This window comes from Phasianus colchicus, chromosome 1 (genome assembly GCF_987193195.1).
Source record: "Phasianus colchicus chromosome 1, bPhaCol1.hap1.1, whole genome shotgun sequence".
Classification (NCBI taxonomy): Eukaryota; Metazoa; Chordata; class Aves; order Galliformes; family Phasianidae; genus Phasianus; species Phasianus colchicus.
The window spans coordinates 123,294,819-123,322,439 of record NC_143436.1 but is presented as its reverse complement, the minus strand read 5'-3'; the positions used below and the strand labels follow the sequence as shown (position 1 = coordinate 123,322,439).

Below are 27,621 nucleotides of genomic sequence, written 5' to 3'. Positions count from 1 at the left end.
TTATACAACCAGCCTGTGGTCAATGCAATGCTCAAGGTTCTGTACAGAAAGTGGTTGTGTCAAAATCTGTTCGGTCTGTAATTTAAGGGCAGCGTTTTAAAGTTCCCAGTGTTCTCCAATGCTAGAAGTGCGTAGATACTGAGCGGTAGTGTAAACAATTTACTTGTTCATGATTTGTGCTTATACTAATGCAGACATCAATACCCTCTCACAAGTAAGCAGAACAGAACTGCAGCATCCTTCCTGAAATGTTGACTCATGGGGAATGTGGAGCTGGTGATAAATGTTGCAGATCTTCAAACAGAACTTCTCTGTTTTTGCTGTTCTGTTTAATTGAATTTTCTTCTTTCCTCTCTCTTTTCTCAAAGGCAGCTCCTGAAAATGAAACAGTTCTGTCTCGAGCACACCATGTTCTTTTGCTGAAATTCATTGGCTCAGCACAAATACAACTGACTCATTGTATTAGGAAGTATTTTACTGTATATTCTGTCTCTTGTTTCTTACTTTCTTGTTATTATCAAGTCTTTTGATGGCAGGTGGTTTAGAGAAAAAAAGCAGAAATTACAAATGGTGAAAGTTACACAAAACATCTGGCCAGGTCCTCAACAGATATAAATTGTCTTTGTAACATTTGCAGGTGCTGGAGAACAGGCTTTACCAAATCAAAGCGCTCTTTGTTTTCTAATAGGTTTCTGCTACACAGAGAGACTGGAAAAGAGATTTATTTCCTCTGTAGCAGCATGCCCTTGATTAACCTCATTTGCAGCAGCTATTTCAATTAAAGAGCTAACACCAACACTGACTTCTAAGCGCTGCTAAGTGTGATACCTGTCTGCTCATGTATCATTTACTTCTCTCAAGCCATTTTCTGTCAGTACGGAGACAAGCAAGATGTATGCTGTGGGTGAGTCCCATATCATCATTAGCAGAAAATTACACCAAACTGCTGTAAAGTAATTACACTGCTGAGAGGTGAGCCAGGAGGAAGCCAGTGATTAAATACGTGCCACTAGTGCTAAGCCCACACCACACAGTGTTTTGCTCAGAGGCTTTCAATCTATTTTCCAATTGCTGGCCACTGCCACAGGCTGAATCAGACCTTCACTCAGGCCACGGAAGTATGCTCAGCCCTCTGTCATACTAAATGAATTTTATTCTGGTCTCATACAGCAGAATACAGAACCACGGTAGTTTTTATACAGTAGCTTGGGGTTGCTCTTGCACCATCAAGCTCTTCGTACTGAAATCTTTCACAGGCTATTGCAGAGGTGCTGCTGCTACAGCAGTCTATTGTGGTCGTGCCGCCGTGTAGCTATCTGTCATATAAAGAATGTGAAGAGTGCAAAGGTTTGGAAATGATGCGATCGGAATTACCAACATAAAACTCTGACTGAGTAAAAGACCTGGGAGCAAGGACTGAGGAAGCAATAATAAGACTGTACTCTGTATCTTCCCTCCAAATGATCTTAAACAATAGCAAGCTTAACCTTTGATGTACCTATGAGAAATATGTCTCTGTGTTGTTGAATGCTATTTGATGCAATGAGATGTTATCATCAGTAACTGAGAGGCGAGCAGTGCACCCTACAAAACATGGAGAAGTCACATTCCTTGTCCAGAGAGGCCCATCACTAGGACACAGAAGGAGATCAAGTGAGGCAAATGATTGGTGGGACCACAGTTTTATTTCATACTTTGCCCTCCTCCCCCTACCCTCACCCAGCTCTGCACTCCACTTGCTCAGTGTCCCTGCTTCACCCTGCTGTTTCCCCATTCCCCTCCCCATTCTGCTCACCCCATTCCCAAGAGCCAGAGCCAAGCCAAATGGATAGCCAAAGATGCCTGATACAGCCAAAATGCTAAAGAATTTGTACCTGAGGGCATGAGAAGCCTCCTTAACTTTCAGGACACTGGAAGGTCCTTTACAAAGAGCTTTTATCCTGATTTAACCTGTTCCTATGGGTGAAGGATCCAATTGCATAGAATAACTATAATAAGCAAACGAGTTTTCTAACATTGTCTCCAAACATGGTGCTGAAAATGTGATAGCTAATGGTCAGAACCTACCTCCAGTGATGTGGGCAGCCATTTGGTGACCACAGATGTCCTATTTTACTTCAACATGTTTATATCCTCTGTCTGCAATTACCCACACATGAAACTCTCCTTTACTCAGGCCCAATTCTTCTCAAATCAGCAAGAAATATATCACTGGTTTAAATAGGGAGAAGATTAGGGCATAGATAGCTTAGTCTGTATGTATGGCTGATGGCAAAGTAATCCAGCAACGAAATTTAGTGCCTGGTATCGTTTGATACCTCAGCCTCCAGCCACATACCTAGGAAACCCAGGTCTGAATGCTCTCTGCCCTCAGCCAGGCATGATGTATGAAAAACAGCAGCTGGTGTTTCAAGGGCTGAATGAGCTATCCAGCTGCCACATGAAGATTTCAGTTGACCTTAGGCTCAGGGTCATATAGCTTGGAAATCTGCTTTAGTTTTATTATTAAGAAATGTAAGGAGAATTTTTCAAACAAGTGAAATATGCTCTCAGAAATTCAATGAGAGTTGGGCCACTGGCCACAGGAGGCACCTGTGGAAAATCTCCCTTTCCTTTTAATTTAAAAAAAATCAAAATCTTGCCATTTTTGGTTTCCGGGTCATGTAATTTATGACTTTTTAACATGAAAAATACAGTTATTACAAAATTTTTGCTAGTCCTTAACACTGTAGATGGCCCAGCCACTTATTAACCTGCTTTTACAGAGGCTATCAGAGCTTTTATTCCCCCAAATAAACTAAAAGCTTCAGGCACTGATCACTATTCCATCCAAAAGCATACAGTGTATCAGCAAACAGAACTCAGCTTACAGAGAAAACTTTTGTATATGGCTTAAAAGAAAGCCCAGACAGAATTGACAATGATAGATGATCTCCCCTGTGACAGTCAAGAATAATGCAGTTTCATGTTTATATCAAGGGAAAACAACAATAGACATTTAAATAATCATTAAAATTAAATGCCTGACACAAGGCAGGTTTCAGCTCTGTTGTCACACATCTTTCTGAAATCTTAAATGGCTATAATGTGAGGTCTTCTCATTTGCTTTGCTCACAAACAAAAGCGTTGTAATGGAAGCTCCAGTGTATGTGTTATCAGTAAAAGGTTCTCTCAAGGGAAATTAAGTGAAAGGACATTTTTCTTGTCTTCATGTTTGACATTCAGCAGTAGAGACGAGATAAGGTAGGCACAGGAGTCTTTCAAAAGAGCACCAGATAGCAATGGCAGCATTTCATAAGGACGTGAACCGTTCATCATCTGCTGCAAAGACTCCATTAACGTGGCCTGCTTTTAAATCCAGTGTTTCGCAAGGAATCCCATTTTCTATTGTTATTGTCACTTCGCCTTTCTCTTCTAAATTTTCTCTCTCTGTTGACTCTTTATTCTTTCTAAAAACAAGGAAGAGAAAATTGTCTTATTCTATTGACCTGCAGCACTCCACCGAGATTTCACAGACAGAAAACTGCACACTTAGACAGAAGTTCACTGTAGGTTATGTACTGAAAGGCATAATCTGTCGCAGAGGCTCCCCAGCATTATTTACTCTTCTATTGACTTTAGCTGCATTAGCTCACGACCACCTACAAGTGCAAAAGCAGGCAGCCACGCTCAAAGCCTCCTTGCTGTTGTAAACACACCAACAAAGGTGGGAGGCTTTTCCTTCCTGGGGCAGGAAACTCGGGTTTAAGTGGTTTGAGATCAGGATTGGGAATCAGAAATCCTGGAGTAAAAATGTTGTAAACATACATATCACTTTGGCCCCTTGTTCTGTAAAATGACAGAAGGGTAAAGTTGGTGTAGGAGAAAAATGGAAAAAACCTATTCATCTGTTTTTGCTTGAAGTCAGAAAGGACTGCCCTACACATCTAGCCTGTTATGTATGTCAGAGATTTCAACCAACCTATTTGGATAAATTAAGATATACTTTTTAGAAACAGATCAGCTTTTGACTAAAGCCTCCAGTGATGGAGATCCAGGCACACTCAGACTCCCTGATGATCCGCTCCAAAAGTCAGGCACTCTTAGCACTGTAAATCTGCACTTCTAGTTCTAACTTCATTAACAGCCAGCTTCCAACGCAGTATCTTATTATACTTCTGTTTTCTAGATTAAACAATTGCATAGCTTTCATTTTTATGTGCCACAGTTCTCACAACCATATTAAAATAATAAAAAAAATTACCGAAAATGAAAACTACAAGAAGGCATTATACAGAAATATCAGTCAACATGTCACAGTGTTCCTTTAATTCCAGATTTATTCTAACCTTGAGATCTTCTAGTTCATAGTGGAAAAATGTTCTGTACTTTACAACCTGCAGCATCAGCGGTTTCAGAGGATAAGAAACTCAAAGGTCAGCTCTACTGCTTCTTCCTATCCCGCAACATATACTGTAACAATCTGACTCAGGACAATCATAACAACCTGACTCAGTATAATTGTTAATAACAGTGATATTAAGAATAATAAAATTTTATTGGCCTTTGGGAAATTCTTGGCATTACAAGCCTGCTAAAAATAAACTGTGGGGGTAATGGCAACCTCTGGCTGCCCCTTTTGCTCTTGCAGTGATGAAAGGAGGGTTCTTTAACAGAAAAAGTGTGGACAGAAAAACATAGAGACAGTACTAAGGTGCAGATTCAAAAGAAAAGAGAGGAGTAGAAGATGTGTGGAACTTGTTGCTGTAGTAATTCAGAGAAGCTAAGAATTGCTGAGTTCAAGAGGAGACTCAACAAGTCAAGGGAAGTGAAAACATTATGGGTTATTCAAGGCATACATATCAAATCCAGCTTAGGAGGGCTTTCAACTGCAAAACAGATACTTGGAGAGTAATAAAGGGAAGCCCCGCTGAAAATGGGAAGTAGGGGAAAAGGATATGCCTCACTTTAACCCAGCATAGCCAGTAATGAAGCAAAAGGAGGGGAAGGGAAGGGAAGGGAAGGGAAGGGAAGGGAAGGGAAGGGAAGGGAAGGGAAGGGAAGGGAAGGGAAGGGAAGGGAAGGGAAGGGAAGGGAAGGGAAGGGAAGGGAAGGGAAGGGAAGGGAAGGGAAGGGAAGGGAAGGGAAGGGAAGGGAAGGGAAGGGAAGGGAAGGGATCAGTTGGAAGGGCCCTACAAAGATTGCCACATTCAACTGCCTAATCACTTTGGGACTGAACCAAAAAACAGTCCTGCCCTGCCCATGTGCCAAATCTATTAGTAGAAAAGGAGGTGTCATATCACTGTTGCTAAAGGAGAACAAACATGAAATTGGGAGACAGTGTATCTGATCTAACTCACTGTAAAGTCAATAGCTATAATCACATGGAGCTCTGCTAATGACTTCACGCTGCAAGCAGCTGGGGCCTGGATTTTCACATGTTGGCAGTGATGCACAGTGAAAACCTATTAAGAAAATCTTCCAGTTCAAGAAATGATGCACAAGTCTAACTCATTACTGATACTCCATTAGAGGTCTATCATGTGCTTTCTTGCTAGCTGAGTATGAGCAGTCTGCAGCACATCCTTTAGTGCTTACTTCAGTTGAGTTATTTAACTGGTATTTTAAAGACCAGTAAAGACAAAATGCCAGATTTATGACAAATCAACACCGTCCTTCCAGTCCAGATTTCCAACACAGCTTATTAGGTAACATAGCTGTCAGCTCTGGTCAGGTTTCCAGGAAAACTCATTACCAATGTGCTGAAGACTTTTCACATCACATACTTTGGTACCTGAAAAAGTGATAAGCACTTTTGAAATTCTCCTCTCTTCTTTCAAAAAGCCAAATAGTCCAGACTGTCCCTCTTACCTTCCCAGTCTTTCCATGAGCAGAAGGAACAAATACATACTTGTTTTACCCTTTCTCTCTCTCAGCTCTTCCTGCAGATGCCATTGATTTGAAAGGAGTGTTAGAAATCAACTGTGGATGACTCTACCCTGAGCAAAGACTATGCATAAAGACAGAGTAAGGAAACAGAGAGGGGAGTGAAAGGAGTGTAACAAACTGTTCAAAACTCAGTTGAGCTGATTTGAAAACAGAAAGGGAAAATGCTATCTTTTAGCCTGGTATAAAGCATGAAGGATTATTTTATCTAGAAAAACAAAAATCATGGCTATTTAACATAATTTATTTATATTACACTCATGTGAAATGTTCAAAGACCCCCTTTGAGCTAGATGCTGCACAGAGTCACACAACCATGATACTACACAGGCACACAGAGGGCAGGTATGAGCTCCAGGAAGAAACATTATCGTCCAGTTTTACAGACAAGATTGCCTAGATTCAGGGGATGAAATAACTCAGCCCATATCACATCGAAGACTGCAACAGGACTCACGTGCCTGTCCAGTCTCTCTGCAACAGCAAAGGGGGTTCACAGATTCATGAAGCTCTTCCACATGCAAATAGAACTGAAAGGACTCAAACTATATCTCTCTCTCTGGGCGCTAGTTATTCCTCACAGTAAGTGCTGTTCTTCTGAGATCTTTTTCAGGATGATAACGAGGCAGAAAGGAGAAATCTCAGCAACATGTTTTTCACATGTAACTCCCTGATATATCTGGAGATACAGTTCACAATACATTCAATAATTTTAGTACCATCTAGTACTCAGTTGCTGAAGTCACAATTTTGCATTTAATCTAATCTTCATGGTAGCTGAAGACATGGTAGATCACTATTCATTCTGTAGAGAAGTAGCTCAACTACTACTCACTCCCAGGGCAGAATCTCACCTTAAGTGAGAAATTTCCATTCCTTATTCCCAGATCTGAGCCAACAGAGATGAAGGGATAAAAATATCACCTAATAACCTCTGGCCTGCTCCAACCTGCTCACAACAGGTTGGACTCACATTCACAAAAGGAATGAATGACTTTCTCTGTTTTGCCAGTGCTGTCACAAGGCAGAAACTGAGCAGAAACAAGTGAGTATCTCTTTCATACCCTACGGACATACCTAGGCTCACAGTGACGCATTTGTGAAGGTTCCTTAGGCTCATCAGCGTGACAATCGGGATTTGAGTGGTAGCTGAAATGATGCTCCATTTCACTGGGTAGGCCTTCTTCAGCCATACCTTAATCATTATTGTGTCTTCTACTTAGGCTTCTCAAACTATAGCAGCATCATTTTAGCCATGCCAAGTTTTGACACTACAGCCTTGGAAAGGAGCAGTCACTGACAGCCTGCTCTCCCTTGGTAGCTATTTGGCTAGTCTGTGAGAGGAGATTCACCTACAGCAGTTTAAACACTGAGAAACATGACAGCAAAAGTCTTTGAAAAGCTGTTGTCTCTACTTAGATAGCTGCTAGGATCAGGCTTTTATCCTCCTTGTTTTCTCAGTATACTTCAGCATTACTTAGGCATCTAGTTCACAGCTAATAAAACGTAAACCTTACCCTCAGCAAGGAGCACAAAGGCTCTTTAACTATGGATGGAGCAGGGATACATCAGGGATAAATCTGAGGTGGATTTGAAAAGCAAAACCACCCACCCTGACTTTACTTGCCAGTGTGCTGTTAAACCAGAAGAAAAGCTAAGTTGCTTACTTCTTGTGTTTCCGAATCCCTGAAACAACGAGGAAAACAATTCCAGCCACAATGAGAGAAAGAACAACACCAAATACAATAAGCCAGACAGGTGTGGAGGGCTCAACAGGAGGTGATAAGGTTGTGGATATCTTCAGGAACTGCAGTGTTTTGTCACTCAGCAGGAAGGCGCTGTTGATTCTGTTCCGGTTCATCCTTCATAGAAACACAAAAAAACCATCACAACTCTTTAAAAAGATATTTTATAAATAAAAAAGATAGGAGAAAAAAAAATACTTTCATGTATGTGCTGAAAGTCTGGCAGAGTTGAATTTAATCTAACATGATGTTGGTAGATTGCACAAACCTTCACTTTAGCATAGATTTTGTCAGTAATCCATAGACGAGTGTCTAATAGACAAAGTGCTTGAAAGCACATGCTTACAGGGTGTTGAACATCAGACTGGCACATGTATCTATCTGAAAAACTGGAAAACACTGATGCGATCTGAAGTAAACTAAACTAGTGGTTTCTGGTTTGGACTACATGCTGAAAACAATAATCTGTAATGGTGGCTGTGACAGCTTGTTCATACAGCATTCCACAATTGCATGGCATTGGTAGATCCACCATGCAATGCTCAGAAGATTTTACCACTTCATTTAGTTCCTCAAACAGAACCATACTAAATGTTATGGGCACATATATCTGCTCTTCCTGCTGGAGATTTTCTTAGATCTGTGAGGCACTAATTATGCTTTAGTTCAGAAGAATCCATCCCCACTGCCAAAATGTCTTTCTCTATAGGATGTACCTAAATGGATTTTGCACATTTTTTTCCATTATGAGAAACTGTAAATTTGAGAAATACACTTTTTCAAATGAGTAGTACAACTTCTACCCTTGAATGGGTATCTTCAGTATCTTCACCCACATTCACTACTTTGGAGCATTTGCACTAACTTCTAGGTCTGAATCTAAGCCTTGAAGGACTTTAGCAGTATCTTTCATTAGCTTTTGCGAAATGCTTCAAAGTTTTGATAAAATATATTACATATATTGGTCTTGAGAGATTTTGTTTGCAGCTATAAAATTCACCCTCTTTCTTGTATACAATTCAATCGATTTACTGCAGAACAAGTATTTCCTAAGAAATATTCCCTGTAAGATATAGGGGAAACAAAAGTACAATTCTTGCAAATTCCTTTCTTGGAAATCATAATGTTGGCTATCTTCTAAGCAGGAAGTTCTTACCCTTAATGGAAAGCTAGCACTCCTGGAGAGGGCTGAAAGCTATGGCATATTATAAAACTAATTATAAGGTAAGCTGCCTGTGATTTAAAGAGATTTTCATCCTTATTAATATAAATGATTCATTGTGAGCAGCTGAAGTAAGCATTATTAACCCTCATCTAATGGCTATAGTTACAGAATTATGCACTGAAACACATTCAGGTAACTACAGGTGCAGATGTGTTTGTATATTCATAAATATCTTGTGTATATTTATGCAAGATCTTGGGACTCGTACAGAGCTCTGAAAGGGTTGTTTTCTTTGTTCTTTGTTTCTGAAAGAAACTCATAAAACAAAATCCTGGTCTGTGGGTAGCATTCTTACATGATACTGTAGTATAAAGAATTAGAATAATGGTTTAGTATGGAAGCCTGCAATCAGAAGCAGTAGAATAAAAAAATGTAGCTTTATAGACTATTTTATTTCTTCTTTCTAAGTTAGATAGGATTTTTTGTTTGTTTGTTTTAAATAGCATCTTCTTCTTTATGGGATGAAAGACAACAGTTAGAAAAACAAACATGCTGTAACAGCATTCAATTTCTCCAGTAAACAGGGCATATAAAAGACTTAAATAAATCAGCTTATGCTTCTGAATGATTCAAAGAATAACAGAAATGCAAAAAAAAAAAAAAAAAAACAAAAAACCCTTGCATTCCAACACTCTTAGAGAGCTTCAGTGAATAAATAATCTGCTTCCTCCACTAATGCTATGAAGCTATTGTTTGGTGTCTCTGTAGGAAACAGTTTAATCTACTCATAAGCTTAAAAGTTAATCTTTCCAATAGAACGCATACTCATTCATCAGGAATTAGGCATTACACCTCTATGGAGGTAACATGAATTTTTGAGACAAAGTACAGAATGTCTTAAAACAAAGAGGTCTGTTTTCTACTTGGTGCTCAAGAAAGATACATGAGTTATGCTGCTAGTGGGAATCATCCTCATAAACCCCTTTTGTAGCTCTGATAGACCATTGGAGTCAGATTACCTCTTTTTCCCTCTTCAGCTCTACACTTCTGTTTTTATTGGCTAGAGAATGCAATACTGAGTAGAAAGTGAACTGGTTTGTATCACGTGGTATTTTGTGCAAGCAATGCTCAGCTACTATAGAGACTGGCATTCCAAAAAGTGCTGCAGAAAGTATGACAGCAATGTGAGTATAAGACTATTTAAGCCAAGCTGGGACACAGCCAGTTCTTTTCATGAATAGCTCATGTGCCCTTCTCATGGAAACGTTTATTTCTACATTAAATCTGAAAACTTGCATTTGACAAGCACTAAAGTGAGCCTGTGGTCACTAACCTTGGTATAGAAGTTCACATGGCATGCAGTGAACATGAAATAACATCAATCTAACCCCCCAAAGCTGGAATTCTGTCATCTAGGGAAGAAGGCTCTCTCACTAGGAAGTGTAGCAACTGGATGACAGCAGTGTTTCTGTATATGACAAAAAAATTACAGCCCCAGCTCCAGGAAAGGGCTAGCTTTCACCTAAAGCTCCAGTGTTAAGAAGGACACTTTCTATAGTTAGAATGCCAAAGCTCACTTACATTGAATTCCATGGAACTGTTACAAATCATGCTAGCCATGCATGCCTGAAAGAGTACTAACCCCTTGGTGTTTTAACTACTTAGGTTAGATTTTCCCTACAGAGGCAGAGAGCTCATTCGTGGCCAGAGAAAAATCATCCTCAGTAAGCAGGGAAGGAGAGACTGCAGGATTAGCAACTGTACCTGATGGCTGCCTCTACCTCACTTCCAGGAACAGTTGTTGTGTTTTTGGAGGAATCTGTGACCACAAACCAAAACGACACCCGATCCGTCACATTGCAGAGCAGCACGTTGGAAATTCTGCAGATGGTTGCAACAGAAATTATTGAAATATTTAGTAGCTTTCTACGGATGGAAAAAAGATAACCATTCATGCCCAAGAAAGAAACATCATCCACAGCATTTCTCATTTCTCAATACGACTGAAAAAATTTAAGCTTATTGAGACCAAATGTGAGTCTTCAAATGATTCTGAATTTACTACAAACTTGCTGGTCTTGGACGTACATTTAGTGCAATGAAATGAAAAAAAAAAAAAAAAAAAAAAAAGTATCTTAATCATCTGAGCTGTGAAAAAGGCCATATTTGCCTACTGGGCAAATGCATTAATAAAATAAGATTTTTTATTTTGCAACTAAGGAGCTAGACATGGGTGATGTCCCATACAATTTTCAAGTGAGTGCTGTCCTTCTATAGGAAACACCTTTATAGAGGAGGAGAGGAAACCAGCCAGGAGGGAAGAACATAGAAACTGACATTATTCTTTCTGACATCCTTCTGCACTGTCAGGTGCAGAGTGGAGCCAACAGGCTAAATATAAACATCATACTGGCACTGGCCTGTGCCCTCTGGTTTGTGCTACGACATATTTATCTCGTATGTTTCAAAAGAAGATTACTTGGTTTTATGTGAAGTTGACAGCAAAAGGCCACAGGCATGGAGCTTCTCATGGCATACTGTATAAAGAGAGAGCGGAATATCTTTAAGGTGTGTTTCTTTGGAATCTTATAAACTTGTAATTTATCACTAATACTAGTGAAAGATGGAAATATAATTAGAAATATCTCCCAGAATGACATCATCATAAGTATTTAGACTAAATAATTGAATACTAGTACAGGTGTAATATAAATAAATAGTGACTAAGGATAGATGGTGCCCTTACGTTCTTCTGTCTATTCCAATTTTACTCACACAACAAACAAACCAGCCAAACACATGTGATATACAGCAGCTGCTGTAAAGACACTATTTACTACAGCATGGTAAGGAATATAATTTGCATAATAGAAAGATATCCAAAGTGTTATCAACTGAAAAACAGAGAGCTAGAGCAGTAACAATGGGAAAAAAAAATACAAAATCATTCAATATAATTAACAAATAACCCAAAGACTTTGGCTCAGGATTTAGATTTACTGGCCGTATCCAAGTAGTGAGCAGATATTCTAATAGCCCATGACTCAGGATGAAGACCACTTTTGTTTCCAGAGAGCAGCCCAAACTTTGTTCAACTTTGCCCACCATCTGCCTGGCCACAAACACAATAAAGTTGCCCTGTCTTGTATCTTCTAATTAACTACAGGAGTGTTTGTAATGCCCATTAGCATCTTGGGTTTCAAGATTTGATTTGTCCATCACCAAAACGCAAGTTTTAACATTTCTTCTCCAGCTTCTGAGCCTTCCCAGGGTGACAAATTCCCTACTGCAAGCAGTGACCTGCCGCAGAGCTCTGTTGTGTAGTGCCATCTGCTGGCTAATTACAAACTTAATTAAATGACTGCTAACAGGACTTCAGTGATGTCCTGAAGAGCAGAAAGCACAAAGTAGGAAAGAATGTAAGACAGAAAATGTTACCCATAAATGCATAGTCTTCACTCAGAACAACGATAGCTGTTAAGGCAGGACAGGCATTGGCTTGTTCACAGTAGTTCACTCTTGATATTTTGTGGAAATACATTACCTATTACTACAAGGTTTTTTGGGTGGTGGTTCAGGTACCAGAGTATTTGGGAAGGGAAAACTTTCATTTACAGGAAAGGTATACATTCCACAGAGACATGCAATAAAATGGAAAGCAATGATTTTGCAGAGCTGAAATACCCACTTTTACCTCTCTGGAACATCAATTTTGCAAATACAGATAATTTTCCTAAATAAAAGAGCCATCCTCTGGGATTTTAAAAGATGTTCACATCAGTTCTTTGGCAACAGCCAGAAGATAAAAGTAGATTTATTCCTCTCAAAATAAAAGCAAAGCACAAAATTTACAGGAGGGGGAAAAAAGAGTCTACTTTTAGCTGGTGGCTGACAAACTCTTGCTGACTTCACAGAATATCTAAAATTGCATCTGCGGAGGAAGTTTTCCATCAGGAGAATTTATAACAGTAGGACCTAAATCTTCACACCGCTGCAGCTCTTAAAGCTGGAATTCCTGTGGTGCACTCAAAAACTGATCCAAGTAGAAAACAGGTGTGCGTATTCTTCTATAAGTGTTCTCAAAAAGTGGGGAGTAAACAGAGCTCATTCTCCCATCAGAAGGATGCATTTCGTATATAAGGAGTGGCAGAACATGCTGTAATTCTCTACAGCCTCAGAGACTCAAAGGGACTCTTAAGAATGAGGTCATCCCTACAGCACCCAGGCTTTCAGTATGACATAGAGCAGGCAGTCATCACTGGGACAGCGTGTCTGTCTCCAGAAGGAGCAGAACTGTCATGCCTAAAATCTTGCCTGATCAGCATCTAAAACCCAGCTTCACTGCCACTTTTCATCAGCAGAATCTGGATGCTGTAAATCCTTCCAGGCTCCAAAAAGAATAACACCATTCATAAGAAGTTCAAAGAGGATTGCATAAGCACCAAAATGGACTAGATCAACAAGCACCAATGGGATCACTCCTTTTCAGCAGGTATGCTTTTTTTTCCCATGCTATTTGAACATGGTTTTGATTCAAAGCTTGTTGAAGCGTTAGAAAACTGTACCTTTACATTGTTTAGGTTTGAAAAACTTGACTTTATCATGCACTTTGCAAATTAAGTGTATTTGTAAGCATACATATGGACATCTGTTTACTTCTTTAGCTGATTATAGACTTTCACCACAAGTGTTTTAGGATATTTGTAGTATCAAAATGACAGGATCCTGGTCCCAGTATTCCCAGCCCAAAATCGATCTCTTTTCCTATATGCAAGTGAGCACCATTGAGGAGAGGGCAGGAAACCCTGAAGAATCCTTGGCTTGAAACAGCATCATTGATCCTTATGGAGATTTAGAAGATTACTTAGGGATAAGGAGAGCTGCCAGAGACTCAAAGAGCACTGGGGACATATGGCAGCCATTAGCTGATGGAAAAGCACAGGCCCTGAGACCCCGGTGTATACTTCTGGCTCTCCAGAAAATGCCAAGCCTCTTCCCACCTAGTGCTGCACGTTCTCTCAAATATGCCTGTTTTCTTCCTTGTTAGGACCAGCAGCCATGAAGTCACCTTGACACAACAGCTTTATCTTTAGAAGTTTATTTCATTGTTCTAAGTGGTCAGAATATTTTTAAAGTATCAAAAATACCTATCTTAGGAGGACAGATAATGCTGATGAACTTCTGGTCACTCCATGATGAAAACTGCAGCTTTATTACTACAAAATGGGAGAAGATACACAAAAACAAATCCTTTCATTTAAATGTGAGTGATCACATTCTTTCTACTCTAAAGATTAACGAGTCTCAGACCCAAAAGAGATGCATATTATTTCAAATGAGTCACAGATTAGAGAAAGAAGAGTTAACAACAGGCTGTAGACGATCATCTTTTAACACTGATAGATCAAAGGTTGGCTTAGATAATTCCTGAATGTATGTGCTGAGAGTGAATTAAAAGGTCATACAGAGAGCAAGAAATAAAGGATTTGTATTTCTCAACTGCAAAATAAACTTTTATTTTATCTGCATTAATAATTACTGAGTAATTCAATGGATTGTGTCTTTTTCCTGTTTCACACAACCTTGACAATTCATCAAACCTTTCAAACATTAAACACAGCTCCATGATTTATTAAAGTTTAGTTTAGAAATTAACTTTAGAGAAACTGAGATACAGTGTGTATGATACTTTTATATCTCATGAAGAAAATCTGCTGGTATTTACCTATACAAGTGCCTGCAGCATAAACACAGTTCACTAGATTAAAAACTCCACCTAACCAGCAATGTAACAGAAAAACTTCTTAGTGACCAAAGATATAAGATTTCACTTGGTCTAAAGCATAGCAAGCCTCTTTGAGACCAAGTTTGAGTAGAGTCTGGGATTTACCTGCCTTGTGACTACGAGGAGTACCTGCCTCTTCTCTAAGTTCCCACTCCTGCTTCTCTCTTCACCATCTTTCCAGGTCCTGCCACTGTCCATACCAGTTATGTGAGAGTGCTGCTCTAGTAAGCTCTGCAAGCTGCTATTCCCTCCTGGATGATGAGTGCCCCCCCACTGCCATTCCCACTGCAAAGGGGTTGGAGATGGACCACGCTCTTTTCTCTGTACCCGGATGCCTCTTGCCAGCCACAGTGCTAGGAAAGAGCAGTGTTATTTCCAGTAATGCATACTGTTCAGGGTATACTGGGAGGTCAACAAGCTTTCACAGAAGGGAGACTCTGAGGTCTCATGAGATCTGGGAGAGACCTATGGGTAGGAAAATCTTCAGACTGCTGCCTAATAAGTTTTAGAAGACACCAGAGCTGCACAGCAGTACATTGGCTGTTTACATATGACCCTAAAGGTATCTGAAAGTCCTAGAAAAGCTATCAGTTTTACCTTCAAGATAAACCCTGGCAAATTGTACCCCATGAAGAAGTCCTGTACTGTGTTAGAAGCAGTAGTAAATGCCCTTACATATCTTTTTGCAAATATTGCATTGAGTTCTCCTTTGAAAAACTTAGTAGCAGGAAAGTGTGGATGCATGCAAGCCGACCTCCAAACCAGAGTAAGATTGCTATTATCGTAGTTGTCCATAGGAAAATTTGTCTTGGGAGGAGTTAAATGAGAACAAATGTTGTGACTTCCCAGAACACATAAATGAAACATCCATTAAAATTTTAACTCCTATCATTTTGGCTTAACTTTTTCCTATTTCTACACCAAACTTTCTAAAATTAGTTGAGTCTGCAGACAGCTGCAGTTCTTGAAGAGGGTAAAGTTCAGTGGCATGTGACATAGGATTTTGCCATGTAAAAGCATCATGGCTTTGAAGGAGGAGGAACAGAATAACAATTTTAGAAGGAGGACCTGAGACTAAAATGGATATACAGAAGCAAACTTTTATGGATCAGAGACTGAACAAAAACTCTCCTGAAAACCTGGAAAAAAAACCCCACAAAAAACAGCCCTACATAATAACCTTTAGCTGGTATCTTGATCTCATTTTTGCAGGTGTGCAGTGGAAATATACTTGACTATTTTTGTTAATCTTGGTGTAATGGCTCCTTGCTCAAATGAGACACCTTCCAAGGAATACAAATAAAACAGCAAGGAACCAAACACTTCTGTGACATGGAGCGGGGAGATTCTTTCTATTTAAGAGAAAATGCAGCAACCACAATAATCATCATATGACTAAAGATAACTAATGTCTTTGCAAATATGCAATATGCTTTATCTGATGCATTGATGGCCTGAAGCAGTTTTTTCAGAGACTAAATTGAAAACCTTATCCTCATTAGCCTACCAGAGCTATAAATCTTTCCTTTTAGATTGAAAAACAATGAAAAAATAAAAAGCCTCTAGGAATACACTCATGAGGTTTCTTGTTTAAGAAAGGAAAGAACATACTGAAGAAACAGCGTGCTAAATGGTCTGCTGATCTGGCATCTAATTTTGTAAGTTGCAATGATCAGAAGCCTGAGAAGAATATTCAAAGCCTTAGGGTAGGTTTAATCCCAAACCAATTAACAGCTGATCTATGTCTGAACTGCAACATATGAAACATTCTGATGTTAGGTAACTCAGCCACTGTAATATTAGAGATGGATATCCCTTAGCAGAACTCAGCACCAGCGCAGCTATCCACCTTTCAGCACTCTGAGTCAGCTTATCCTCAGCACACTGCTGAAGATGAACACCAAGTAAAAAGTGCACCAAAGCTGCTTATTCAAGGATCTGTACCGCATTGCTCAGCCTTGCTGATGGACCCCTGCTCCTCCTCTCAGCGTGGTTACCAGAAGGTAATTGTGTCTTATGGACAGATTCTGATAGAGTAAATTAGCACAACCCCGCTGAGAGCAGTAGAGGGGATACTAGTCCAAAGACTGAATGCTGCTTAAGATAGAGTGCAAAATTTAACATATAACTGGATGTTGAAGAAATACACTGGCACATTTGGCTTTTAGAAGCTGTAAATAACAATTTCTACATCTCAGTACAGCAGAGGATGGTCTGCTATGTGCAGCATTAATAGCTGTAACGCAAGTCAGAGTAGATGCTTACTGAGTTGTGCTCTTGCTGGAGTATCTTCTCATTGCAAAAGCCATCATTGCCTTGAAGAGGTACTCTTCATTTGCATCCCAGGCATACTGTAAAGGAAGATGGAAAATCATCAGTTTCGGCTCCTGTGCTGGCAGGACAGAGGGGGAAAAGAGTCACTGAACTTGAAATTCCATATAGATCAAGAAAAGTAATAAATTCAATGACTGTGCTATGAAAATAAATTCCTAACTAGTTGCCTAGAAGTAACTTTTTTTAATGTTTGTTGTAAAGTGCAATACAAAATGAACTTTTCCAAAAAAATGAATGAATTGAATGTTTCTGTACACTGGCCAAACTGGAAATGTAAAGCTTCTTACATCAAAGACCAGGCTTTTTACCAGAATTCTCCCAAAATAACTGCACCCATGGCTTTGCCTCTTCTGTGGATGAGCTGCATTGAAGAAGGTTTAAATCTACTCTCAAAGACCATTTAGTTCTGCCAGTAAACAAAAAAAGATAATGTTGAAGGCAGGCTCTGGGAAATGGATGTCAGGACACAAGGAAAAAAAACAAACAAACAGATTATGGCCCTATTGCTGCACGCTGTTCTTACAATATGAAGATAGACTCAACTATGAATTATGACATCAAATTTGAGACAAAAGATAGAAAAAAGCATCCTTTGTCCTTCAATAACAAGTAAAATGCAGGCTCCCAGAACTCTTCTGTGTTGTCTTGATGCCATCATTTCATGTTTCATGAGAAAGCTTCACTAGGTTCCCCTGGGCTTTCATTCCCATATTCAATTCTAATGACCAGCAAAAACTACACGTATTACATTTTTATAACAAGAGTCATGACCATGACACACTGATTGAATTTCTCCTTTTCAGCAGATTACAAAGATTAATAATTTGTTGGAATGATATTAGTGGAGGTTCGATGCAGTTTTCTTCAGTCAATCAGAACACAAATCTAATCTTTAACTTTCAGCATTAAAAAAAATCTGCACGGTAATCATCCAAACCAGAAACGCAATAATCTGGATACTTAACCCAGATGACAACTTGGGACTACTTTTTCATACTTTATAACACACTCAAAAAACAGGAGTAGACAAAGCAAACACAACTGAAAATGACAAATCTTAATTCTGCTCTTTAAATTCTGATTTTGGATGTATGGAACTGCTGCAGTTTCTCAGTAGAAACAAGGAGGGATCCAACTTCCAGACACCATCACACATCTTGCTTTGACATTCTGTAGACAGGGAACTGAATAGAGAAGGAGGCAGCCATTTAAAGGGCAAAAAGTCATGCTGATCATATTCATCATCCCTAAACAGATGAAGAAGGGAAGAAATAGGTAGAGATATGACCAGACAGGGACTACAGAGCTGAGCAATAGACTACTTAACTAGCATTAAAATCCATAGGCAGTTCTGGGAATCGTGGTTCTGACTCACCACTCCTGCCTTATGAAGGAAGAGAGGTAATTACACTGTGATGTGTGCCAGTCTAGGAGCTTAAACTGAAAGCAAAAGAGGGACAGTTTGAATAAAAATATTTAAAAGCTTGTGTTTTGATCCCATGTCAGTAAAAAAAAACATGACAGTAATGTCAGCAATAGTTTTAAAAGAAAAAGAGACAATGTAATAGAGGAAGAAAAAGAGCCATAAAACTATTTACCATAATTTTAAATGCATCTGTATTTAAATAGATGGATGATGAACAATGATGAAACGCGCTCTCTTTCATGCTTGCATGGACATAAATGCAATACAACATTATCAAGTATATGTACTCGGTATGTTCATGTTTAGTGCACTACATGTATATATGGGAAATACATCACACATGCTCCCTGTGGTTGTCTTTGGCCCATTTGAATTAACTGTCTACTGTTAATGCAACCAGTGACTAGCAGCCACTGTAGAAGCTACTAGTAAATTTAATACTATCCTCAGAGAGACACAGTCCCATAAATCATCTTCCCTTTGTTTAAGTTTACTCCCAATGCACAGCAAGCAATGTCTCTGCCGTGTAGATCCATTACTAACAAGTAACATGAAAACAGCTAGATGCTTACTGTATCTTAGCTGCTATTTCCATTCCACTGTTCCAAGAACAATATTAATACACCAAAAATGGCACTCCCTGCCTAAAAGTACAGCCCATCTTGTGAACAAATGAAAAATGGTGTCTGTCTGTGTTTGCATCACACCAAGTGCACACTATGCATTAAATCACTTGAAAAACTATACTAACCCATTTCCTATGCTCCTGAACCAGGGTAATCCTGCCAGTCCTACAGTGAAATGATCATGGATGGTATTAGGATCTTCTGCTATTATCTAGATCAAAGTGACTTGTAAAAGAATGAAACAGAATTAAACAGCAAAGCATTATACCAAGATATTCCAGGCTGATTCTCTCCTATTGTGATACTCTGAGAGATTTACCTACCCTATTATTTGCTAAAAATGAAAACAAAATCAAAGTTTACCATATTCTTAAACTGAAATGAATTTCAGTTTGACAACAGTTTCAGTTTTCAGTTTCAGTCATTTGCAAAGAAGACTGTGATGGCTCTGAAAAGGAACGATTAGCTGTGAAGTTAATAAATTCTTCATTATCTGCGGATAATTTTGTATGGCATCATAACTCCTTCAGCACGTTGTTCTAAAACATTGTTTAAGTTTTAGATTGTCTCATTCTTGAGTCTTACATACATTTTGTTAAATGAAATAAACTACTATCTATCTACCAAAAAACAATAAAAGGCTCCACAGTTATTGCTTTTTTTTTTTTCTTGTAATATAAAGTACTTTTAAGATTAATGATTTGTATCATACCCTTCTTGTGATGAAAAATAGAAAAATAGAAAAATTATAATGATCAAACAAATCTCCCTTCTTTTACTATGGTTGGAGAACTAAAAAACCACTAAAAAATAGCACTGTTGGGAACAACCGTTTTTATTATTTCCTAAGGTTTTAAACCAAGATTTTAAAAAAATATTAGTAGTTATTATAAGAAGTTTCATTAATGATTTTGCCATATTTTCAGCCACAGGATTACACTATTTTTAATTTATTTTTAATAAATTTTTAAACAATGCAGGCTTGCACAGTTTTTTAATTAAAATCTCTCACCCAAGAGGATTGACTTCAATATCAATTTCCATAGACAAGTACTTTAGTATCTTGATTATTTCTTTTAAATTTATCTGGTTTATAAAGTTCCCAGTGGAATTAGTACCCTGCTAATGTTAGTTTGAATTATCTAATATTTCAAGCTGGTTTTTGAACGGCTTCTGAGGTCAGAGGGTGATTCTCACACTTCCAGTCTCTTCTAACACCTAATCTATGGCATTTTATTTTCCAGGACTACTAACAATCAAACACTAGACTTCCAGTGCAGGTGACTGTCCAAGATATTTCATATCTAATTTTATGCAGAGCACTGTAACACACTGCAGATTTGTGGCAAGCATTCAATCCTGCAAATGAAATACTGCGTTCTTCTGCATCTCATAGCACTTTAGAACAGGAAGGACCATTTGGCCACCTAATTTCCCAAACTCCTGTGTATTACAGCTCCCTATTTTTCATCCCACCAGTTCTACATTAAGTGAAAGGACTCGAATTAAGACAAAGCGTTCAGTCCTCATGAGACTAACCTGTGCACCACAGGCAGAGAAGAAAGGGCACTATCTGAAACCTACATTAGCAGGGAATTGATCAGATATGCTTGAATGATCTCTACAGATCATGCTTGTCTGAGAGCCTGACATAAAATCCCATTTCATAAAGACCTAACAACCTTTTCTAGCTTATCTTCTCAGACATGCTTGACTTTACAACTAGCACTCTCAAGCAGAAGTGGTTTTCCCAAAATACAGACTTAGATTTACAGTGTCCCTCATGCACAAAGTGCAGCATCTCTACTGTTTTTCCAGGAGGGGAGAAAAAAAGGACTTTGACAGAAAATTATCTTCAAGAAAAGACAAGCTTTACACTTTATTAAAGAATGTCATCTTAAAGAGCAGGCTGGTCAAATGTCATGACTTGAGAAGCTATTACAATTAATACTTCAGAACAAATTGCTCGTGCTCGGCCTTCAGAAAATGTACAGTTCGTATTAGTTCTATTTTGACAGATATTTAGTTAGGAACAATATGTGAAGATACTTTACTTACTGCATTATCTCCCAAAGCTGTTTTGATACTAAGCCGTACTTTGAAAGCATTCTGTGCATCTGACACAAAGAGAAAAAAGGTAAATGTATTGATATTCAGACGAGATAGGATTTTAAATCATTTACTTCTCTAATTATTTTACTAAGCACAGCTTTTAAAGTTGCCCTAGCAGATTAACTGGTTAGAAGAACTAGAAGCTAATAGCATGAAACATGCAGCAGCCCTGCAGATTTTCAGTCAGGTTTACCACGGCCCCATTAGAATAGGTAAGAACAACATCTGCACTTCATTTGCAAACTCAGAAAACTGAATGCTCAGAGTTTCCGTATTCAAACTGGAGGCAACCAGCTAGATTAAAAACATAAGAAGCTGATCGCTATGCAGGGATACACTCAGAGCTAAATTTCCCTCAGGAGGGGTGTGAATCAGCAGCTTGAAAACTCACCTGGCTTGCAGAGCTCAGCAGAAGCAACAGAAACTACAGAGAAAGCAAGCAGCAAAACTCCTAACATCCTTTCAGTATGGAAAAGTTGAGGCTAAAAGAAGTAAGTCTCCGGTGCAAAGCACTCTTAAACTTTCTGTGACCCAGGATTAAAGCATCAGCAGCACAAGTAAGCAACCAAGCAAAAGGTTTAATAATTAACCCCCGTTATTTTAGATAATCGGGCGCTAGAAACAAATGTCTTCTTTTCATTACTTCATTACTTACTGTAGTAAAAAAAAAAAAAAAAAAAAAAAAAAAAAAAAAAGCTGTAATAGGTTTTTAATTCTCCCTTTTCGGAATAATGCAAAGCATTACACAGTGATATGTTCCTGTTTTCTCCCCAGGCACATGCACTTAAATGTCTGAGCCACCCAACACCAGATACAGCTCTGGTGGCTACATAGCACACATAGCACACACTACCCATAGCACACATGGTTCAGTCGCTCCCGCACTGTACCAACAAAATCAGCTTCTGAGACATCACTTTGAGCTAACATCAATTATAAATACAGAGAATTGCTTTCTTCCTGTTGGAGAATCATGACAGTAACAACTGGAATGTGAGAATGCACAACAGAAGGACTACGTAGGGAAGCAGGTATGCATAGTTCATAAAGACATAGTCTAGTTTTTGTTTACACAATATGCTGTGTATACATATGCTCACATGTGTATGGCAATATATTAATGATGCATATTACACTTTCAACGAAACGTATTCAAAGACAAAGAAGGTCGTGCAGAGGAGGAAGAATTCAGCAACTGAAATAAGTGAAACTCACAAATACTTGAACAGCCTTTGCCATCTGGGCAGCAAGTCAGGATTATTTTATTCCACTCTGCTGCTGCATGTCCTCCCTTGTAGCCATTCTGATTAATGGCTAGTTCCTAAATTGAAGATTTCTTTAAAATTACTTTCAGTCGGCCTTTTAGCACAGAGAAGTGTGTCTTGAGACTGCAAACCCAAAGACCTTCACAAGAATGACTACTGGTGGGAACATTTTATGTAACTGTGGGACTGAATTTATGGAAAACAATAATCAGTATTTACCACATAAGGTATTTGGACTTTCAGGTAATTGAGAATTTACTGTTTCACTAATTTAGTCTTATTTTTAGAAGTCACTGTTAAAGGAATTGATACCTCACTTTTAAAAGTCATTAAATCAAGCTGATTCCTGGATGGCTGTTTACTCACTCTAGACAACCAGCTCCGAGTACAAAACTATTGGATTTGTTATCTGCTTAGATGCGCAATCAATGTCTATGAAAACAAAAAAGTGACGTACTCATTTTTAATGATGGCTCAAATTAACATGCAACAAATGGAGACCAGACCACTAAAAAACATACAGATGAAGGAAAGACTACCAGTTTTCTGTAGAATTTGTAAGCTAAAAAGACTGTGAGCATTATCAACCTCATGCTAAATTCATTGCTTCAATAAAGAGTGTTTGAACTCCATTGTACCTCTGGGGGACATATTGCAGTACATTGGAAAACGGGGGAAAAGCAAAGCACTGTTTTCCCACAAGCAAATGAAAATGATTGCAGTTGGAATGCGTTGTCATCCCTCCCCACTGGAAATCAGTCCTTATAAACACATGGAGCCAGTGTCAAAGTACACAGTGGGCACAAAGCGCTCAGCAGGAACAGCCTTGGAGCGTACAGCTGGATTCCCTGGCCATGGCTACTGATGTCCATCCAGGATGGTGGATTTCACTGATTTGTCACACTGTCACAGAGCTAGACTGATGATTTTCCTGGTGGCGAGGGGAGGGACCAGGGGAAGGAGGAATGTGATAAACACCTCAGTTCAGAGCTCATAGGGATAGTGTTCTGCAATTGCTATGTATGTGAGTAGCAACCTTGATGTGTGCCAAAGGCACCCAACTGGCTGCCCACTTTTTTAATATTGTCATAAAAAGCACTGTAACTTTTCAGATAGAGAATATATTAGCACAAAATAGAAGATGTACATTTTGCCACCTTGTTTTCACTAACAAACCTACATGCATGCATAACTTTTGGCCAAGCCTTTTTTTCATCCATTTTGGCTGGAAATGTAGCGCTACTTGAGAATGCCTGAATTTGCCACTGGTTGATCAGTAGATGTCAATTTGCTTCAACAAACGACAATCTACATGCTTAAAGAGTATATCTTCAATTCAGAATTTTGACCTTCTTGATTTTGAATAGCTTCTCTTTTAAAATAACTTTGTTTTTCCCAACTACTGTTGAGCCACAGGTGACAGCCATGGAGATTCGCAGAATCATTAGTGCTCGAAAAGGCCACTAAGGCCATCTGGCCCAACCACCATGCCCACTAATCACGTACCTCAGTGCCACATCCACACAGTTCTTGAATACTTCCAGAGACAGTGACTCCACCAACTCCCTGGGCAGCCTGATCCAATACCTCACCACTCTAAGAAGAATTTTTTTCCTAATATCCAACCTCACCTGGTACAACATAAAGCAAATACCTATAGAATCCTATGCACAATCATCAATTTTAAAATATCATTGAATTACTGCAAAGAACTATTTCTCTTCTTGTACTCAACAAATTTGCCTGCTGAGTGAAAATAACAGTATATTTTTTTCAGTGCTTGTGACCTCCAGAAGTTCATCTATAGGCTGTATGTGTATATTTAACAGCATACCGTAATTCAAACTCCTAAACAAATTAAGAAAGGACTGAGACTTAAAGACCATCTCACTTGGTAAAACAAAACCCTTCCATCCTCTCAGTCCTATTAGAAATGTACTTTTCTGCTGCTTTCAATGTCTTCAAAATGGAAAAATCCCAGGAAAGTAAAATATTGATAGCCATCATATAAGTTAATTAACAGCTATGGCCAAACTTACCCTCAGTTTTCAAATTTGACAAATTAACAGTTTTAAACTCTGAGGAAGTTAATCTTTAGTCTTAAATAGTTGTGTTCAACTCTTATGAGGAAAGAGTCAATGTGCTACTGTCAGCATTAGTCACTCATGGAAATCTACCTAGAGAAATGTAGTTCTGGTTGTACAACAGCTTTGCAGTTCCTCGAGTACAATGCTGTGCAATCTGCTGAAGATTTCAGAAGCTGGTGAGATAAGCATCTACAAGAATATCAGCAGCATCAAAAAGATTAGTGCTGGCTTTTATAGGTGCAGTCTAAGTCTTAAAATGGGAGTTTTTTGTTAACTTTGAGGGGAATTCGGAGTAGAATGGGGCCCATAATCACTGTAATATTGGAAAAGTAGTTTACAGTATTTTACAGTGTTTACAGAGTTTTTATCACTGCTCACAGAAGTAGATAATGTAGCCATTTGCTAGCAGGCGCAGGAAGGATTCGCTCTCTAGATTTTTCATATATTGCCTTCAAACAGGCACTTTGCAGTGAAAAGCACTGAGGATCACCCGCAGTAGTGCTAGCACTGGGAATAAGCAACTTCCAGTGCAGTGGGGAAGGATGGAAAGGCTGACAGATCTGGGAATGTTCAGCCTGGAGAAGACTGAAGGAGGGCCTTATCAGTGCTTATATATATCTGAAGGGAATGTGGTATTCAAATTGAGGTTGTATGAGAAATGTTTCTCTACTGCATGAAGTATAATCAGAGTATTTCATATCTACCTTCTCATGATGGAGTATATATATATATATATATACACAAAAATGATCAGAGGTGGAAGACCTTCCCTATGAGCCCAGGTTGAGAGAGCTGGGGCTGTGCAGCCTGGAAAAGAGAAGGCTCTGGGGGCAACTGAGAGCAGCCTTTCAGTGTCTAAGGGGGGACTAAGAAGGAAGGGGACAGACTCTTCAGCAGAATCTGTTGTGACAGAACAAGGGGCAATGGTTCCAAACTAAAAGAGGGGAGATTTAGATTGGGCATAAGGAAGTTTTTTACAGTAAGGGTGGTGAGGCACAGGCACAGGTTGCCCAGAGAGGTGGTAGAAGCCCCGTCCCTGCAGACACTCAAGGTCAGGCTGGATGGGGCTCTGAGCACTCTGATGGAGCTGTAGGTGTCCCTGTTCACTGCAGGGGAGTTGGACAAGATGGCCTTTTAGTGTCCCTTCTAATTCAAAAGATTCTATGATCATATGGTGTAGGAATATTTTTCTTTGGGAAACATGGAAGAGTAAGTTCTGCGAACATTATTTTACACAAAAATATGTGAAGAGGTGTCTGTTCTACAACCCCAGTATAGGGGCTAACAATTACTGGCCAGAAATCTACATTATTTTGCACACATAAATGGATCTAGCCAACCTGGAATGGTAGTATTTGTATCTTTCTGACAAAAAAAAACTTTCACTGCACTGCGTCAATAAAGTTGCATGGAACTCTGCACCTGCTTTTGAATAGCAAGCAGTTGCTACATCTGTAAATTCAGGAGGATAAACAAAATGGAGACAAAATGAAATTATTTTAAGCTTTTTTCCAGAATCATTATGAAGGTCTGTTATAGATTATGCTTTTTGCCTTGCCTTAAAAAGAGATTCTCCTTTTCACTGTTCAAACACAAAACGTTAAGACAGCTATTTCCCCAAGTATACTGGGAAAATGCCATAATGAAATGTATGGTATTACTGAAAGAAATGACTGAACATCTCAATATTGAGTTAGAGACAGTTTTAAGAAAAGTTGTTATAGTACTTACTCTACTAAAAGGATGAGGAAGAGTTGTAGTTGTAAGTCCTAAACAAAATATGATTTTTTGAAATAATTGTTTTTTCAAAACATTCATGGATATGTATGGTTCATCAGTTCTAAAATGCACAATACTGCCATCTTCTGTATCTAAAGCTGCAAATTATGTGTTGTTTTACATGTGGATTCTGCACAAGTAAACACTAAAGTAATAGCATTGTCAACTCCATTTTAAAAGGCAATCTACAACCAACATGGTGAAGTACCCACTAGAAAGGTCATCGTCTGAATATTCCTTGATCAATGGGTAAGCAGAGCTGCTGACTATAATAGTCACAATATCTTTGAGTTTCAGAATAAATAATAAGATACTCATTATGCTGTTAATGAAGAGCGCAATTAGTCTGCACTGGCAGGCTTCTCCATCAGCAGCTTGGATTGTCCATGCAATATACTACCTCTAGGATACACAAAGAAAGTTCCTGTACTGTGGTTTATGACAATAATTTAGGTATTAATCAACAATATACATTATTAATGGTTATGCAAAGCACGAACAAATAAAATCTATATTGTTGCCTCTGAATGCTGCAATCTGTCATGTTTGTCACCAAAAGCTGATTACAGATAACCTGAATGTTTTGGCAACGTGACTCTCTATGCATTATAATTGATATTTGGGTCCAGGAGCAGAGAGGATGCTGCAAAGCAGCTCACCAGTTACAAGAACCAGACTAGAGTGGAAGGGATTGCATGTGATGGACAGGGGAGGGTCAAGCTGGATATCAGGATAAGGTTCTTCACCAGAATATGGTTGGGCCCTGAAACAGGCTCCTCAAGGCAGTGGGCATAGCCCCAAGCCACCAGTGTTCCAGAAGCATCTGGACAATGCCCTCAGACACATGGCCTGATTTTTGGGTAGTCCTGCCTGGAGCCAGGAGTTGGACTCATCAATCCTCATGGAATATTCTCAGGATATTCTGCGATTGTGTAATTCTGTGATATGTGTTTATATTCAAGATGGATAGAGTAGCTCAGCACTAATAGCAAGAAGGCATCAGTGGTGTCAGTTACATTCAGCAGTACACTTGTCTGGTGTGTCCCAGCCTCACCGGACCTCTGACTTCACTCAATTCTTCAGGTTAATCGTACCATGGCAGGTTACCATCAGCCAAAGACAAGCTGAAAGCTCACCCGGCAGCAGGCATCACACAATTGTATTTCACATCTACATCTCAGTGTAACCAGGGCAAGGCACACATTATAATCCATAACCCAGGCAGTTACTGCAGCTGTAGGTTATCAGCACAACCTGACGGGCAGCCCAGCCGTGAAGCACAACACGTACTTCACTCGGCAGGGCTCAGTCAATCTCCTTTCCCCTTGAGCCCTTCTGTAAACCGAAATGCGAATCACTGCTTTTCAAGCCA

General features: G+C 39.1%; 1 protein-coding gene across 8 annotated transcripts; it reads right to left on the bottom strand.

The window, feature by feature from the left end:
- Positions 1 to 669: 669 nt before the first annotated feature.
- CLTRN (collectrin, amino acid transport regulator) lies at positions 670 to 27,534 on the bottom strand. Of its 8 annotated transcripts, none has more exons than XM_090125163.1 (7): positions 27,120 to 27,534; positions 21,065 to 21,123; positions 19,132 to 19,171; positions 16,886 to 16,971; positions 10,600 to 10,716; positions 7,593 to 7,787; positions 670 to 3,449 (listed from the first exon to the last, which is right to left on the bottom strand). In XM_090125163.1, exons 1-7 carry the CDS (start codon positions 27,150 to 27,152, stop codon positions 3,293 to 3,295), a joined length of 687 nt encoding a protein of 228 aa, XP_089981289.1. In that variant the 5' UTR covers positions 27,153 to 27,534; the 3' UTR covers positions 670 to 3,292. The 8 variants fall into 8 exon arrangements, with proteins under 8 accessions (XP_089981289.1, XP_089981292.1, XP_089981297.1 ...); XM_090125166.1 differs by having other exon boundaries at positions 27,344 to 27,534; XM_090125171.1 differs by lacking the exon at positions 27,120 to 27,534 and adding an exon at positions 25,175 to 25,747.
- Positions 27,535 to 27,621: the final 87 nt, after the last annotated feature.

Bases quoted from the DNA above. Each gene is read 5' to 3' on its own strand.
- CLTRN (XM_090125163.1), bottom strand. From the start codon at position 27,152: ATGAGGATTGATGAGTCCAACTCCTGGCTCCAG. The intron at 10,717-16,885 runs GTAAGCATCTAC...AACCATCTGCAG, and splicing joins TCCAGCAAGAGCACAACTCA to AATTTCCAACGTGCTGCTCT. The intron at 3,450-7,592 runs GTAAGCAACTTA...CCTTGTTTTTAG, and splicing joins GGGATTCGGAAACACAAGAA to AAAGAATAAAGAGTCAACAG.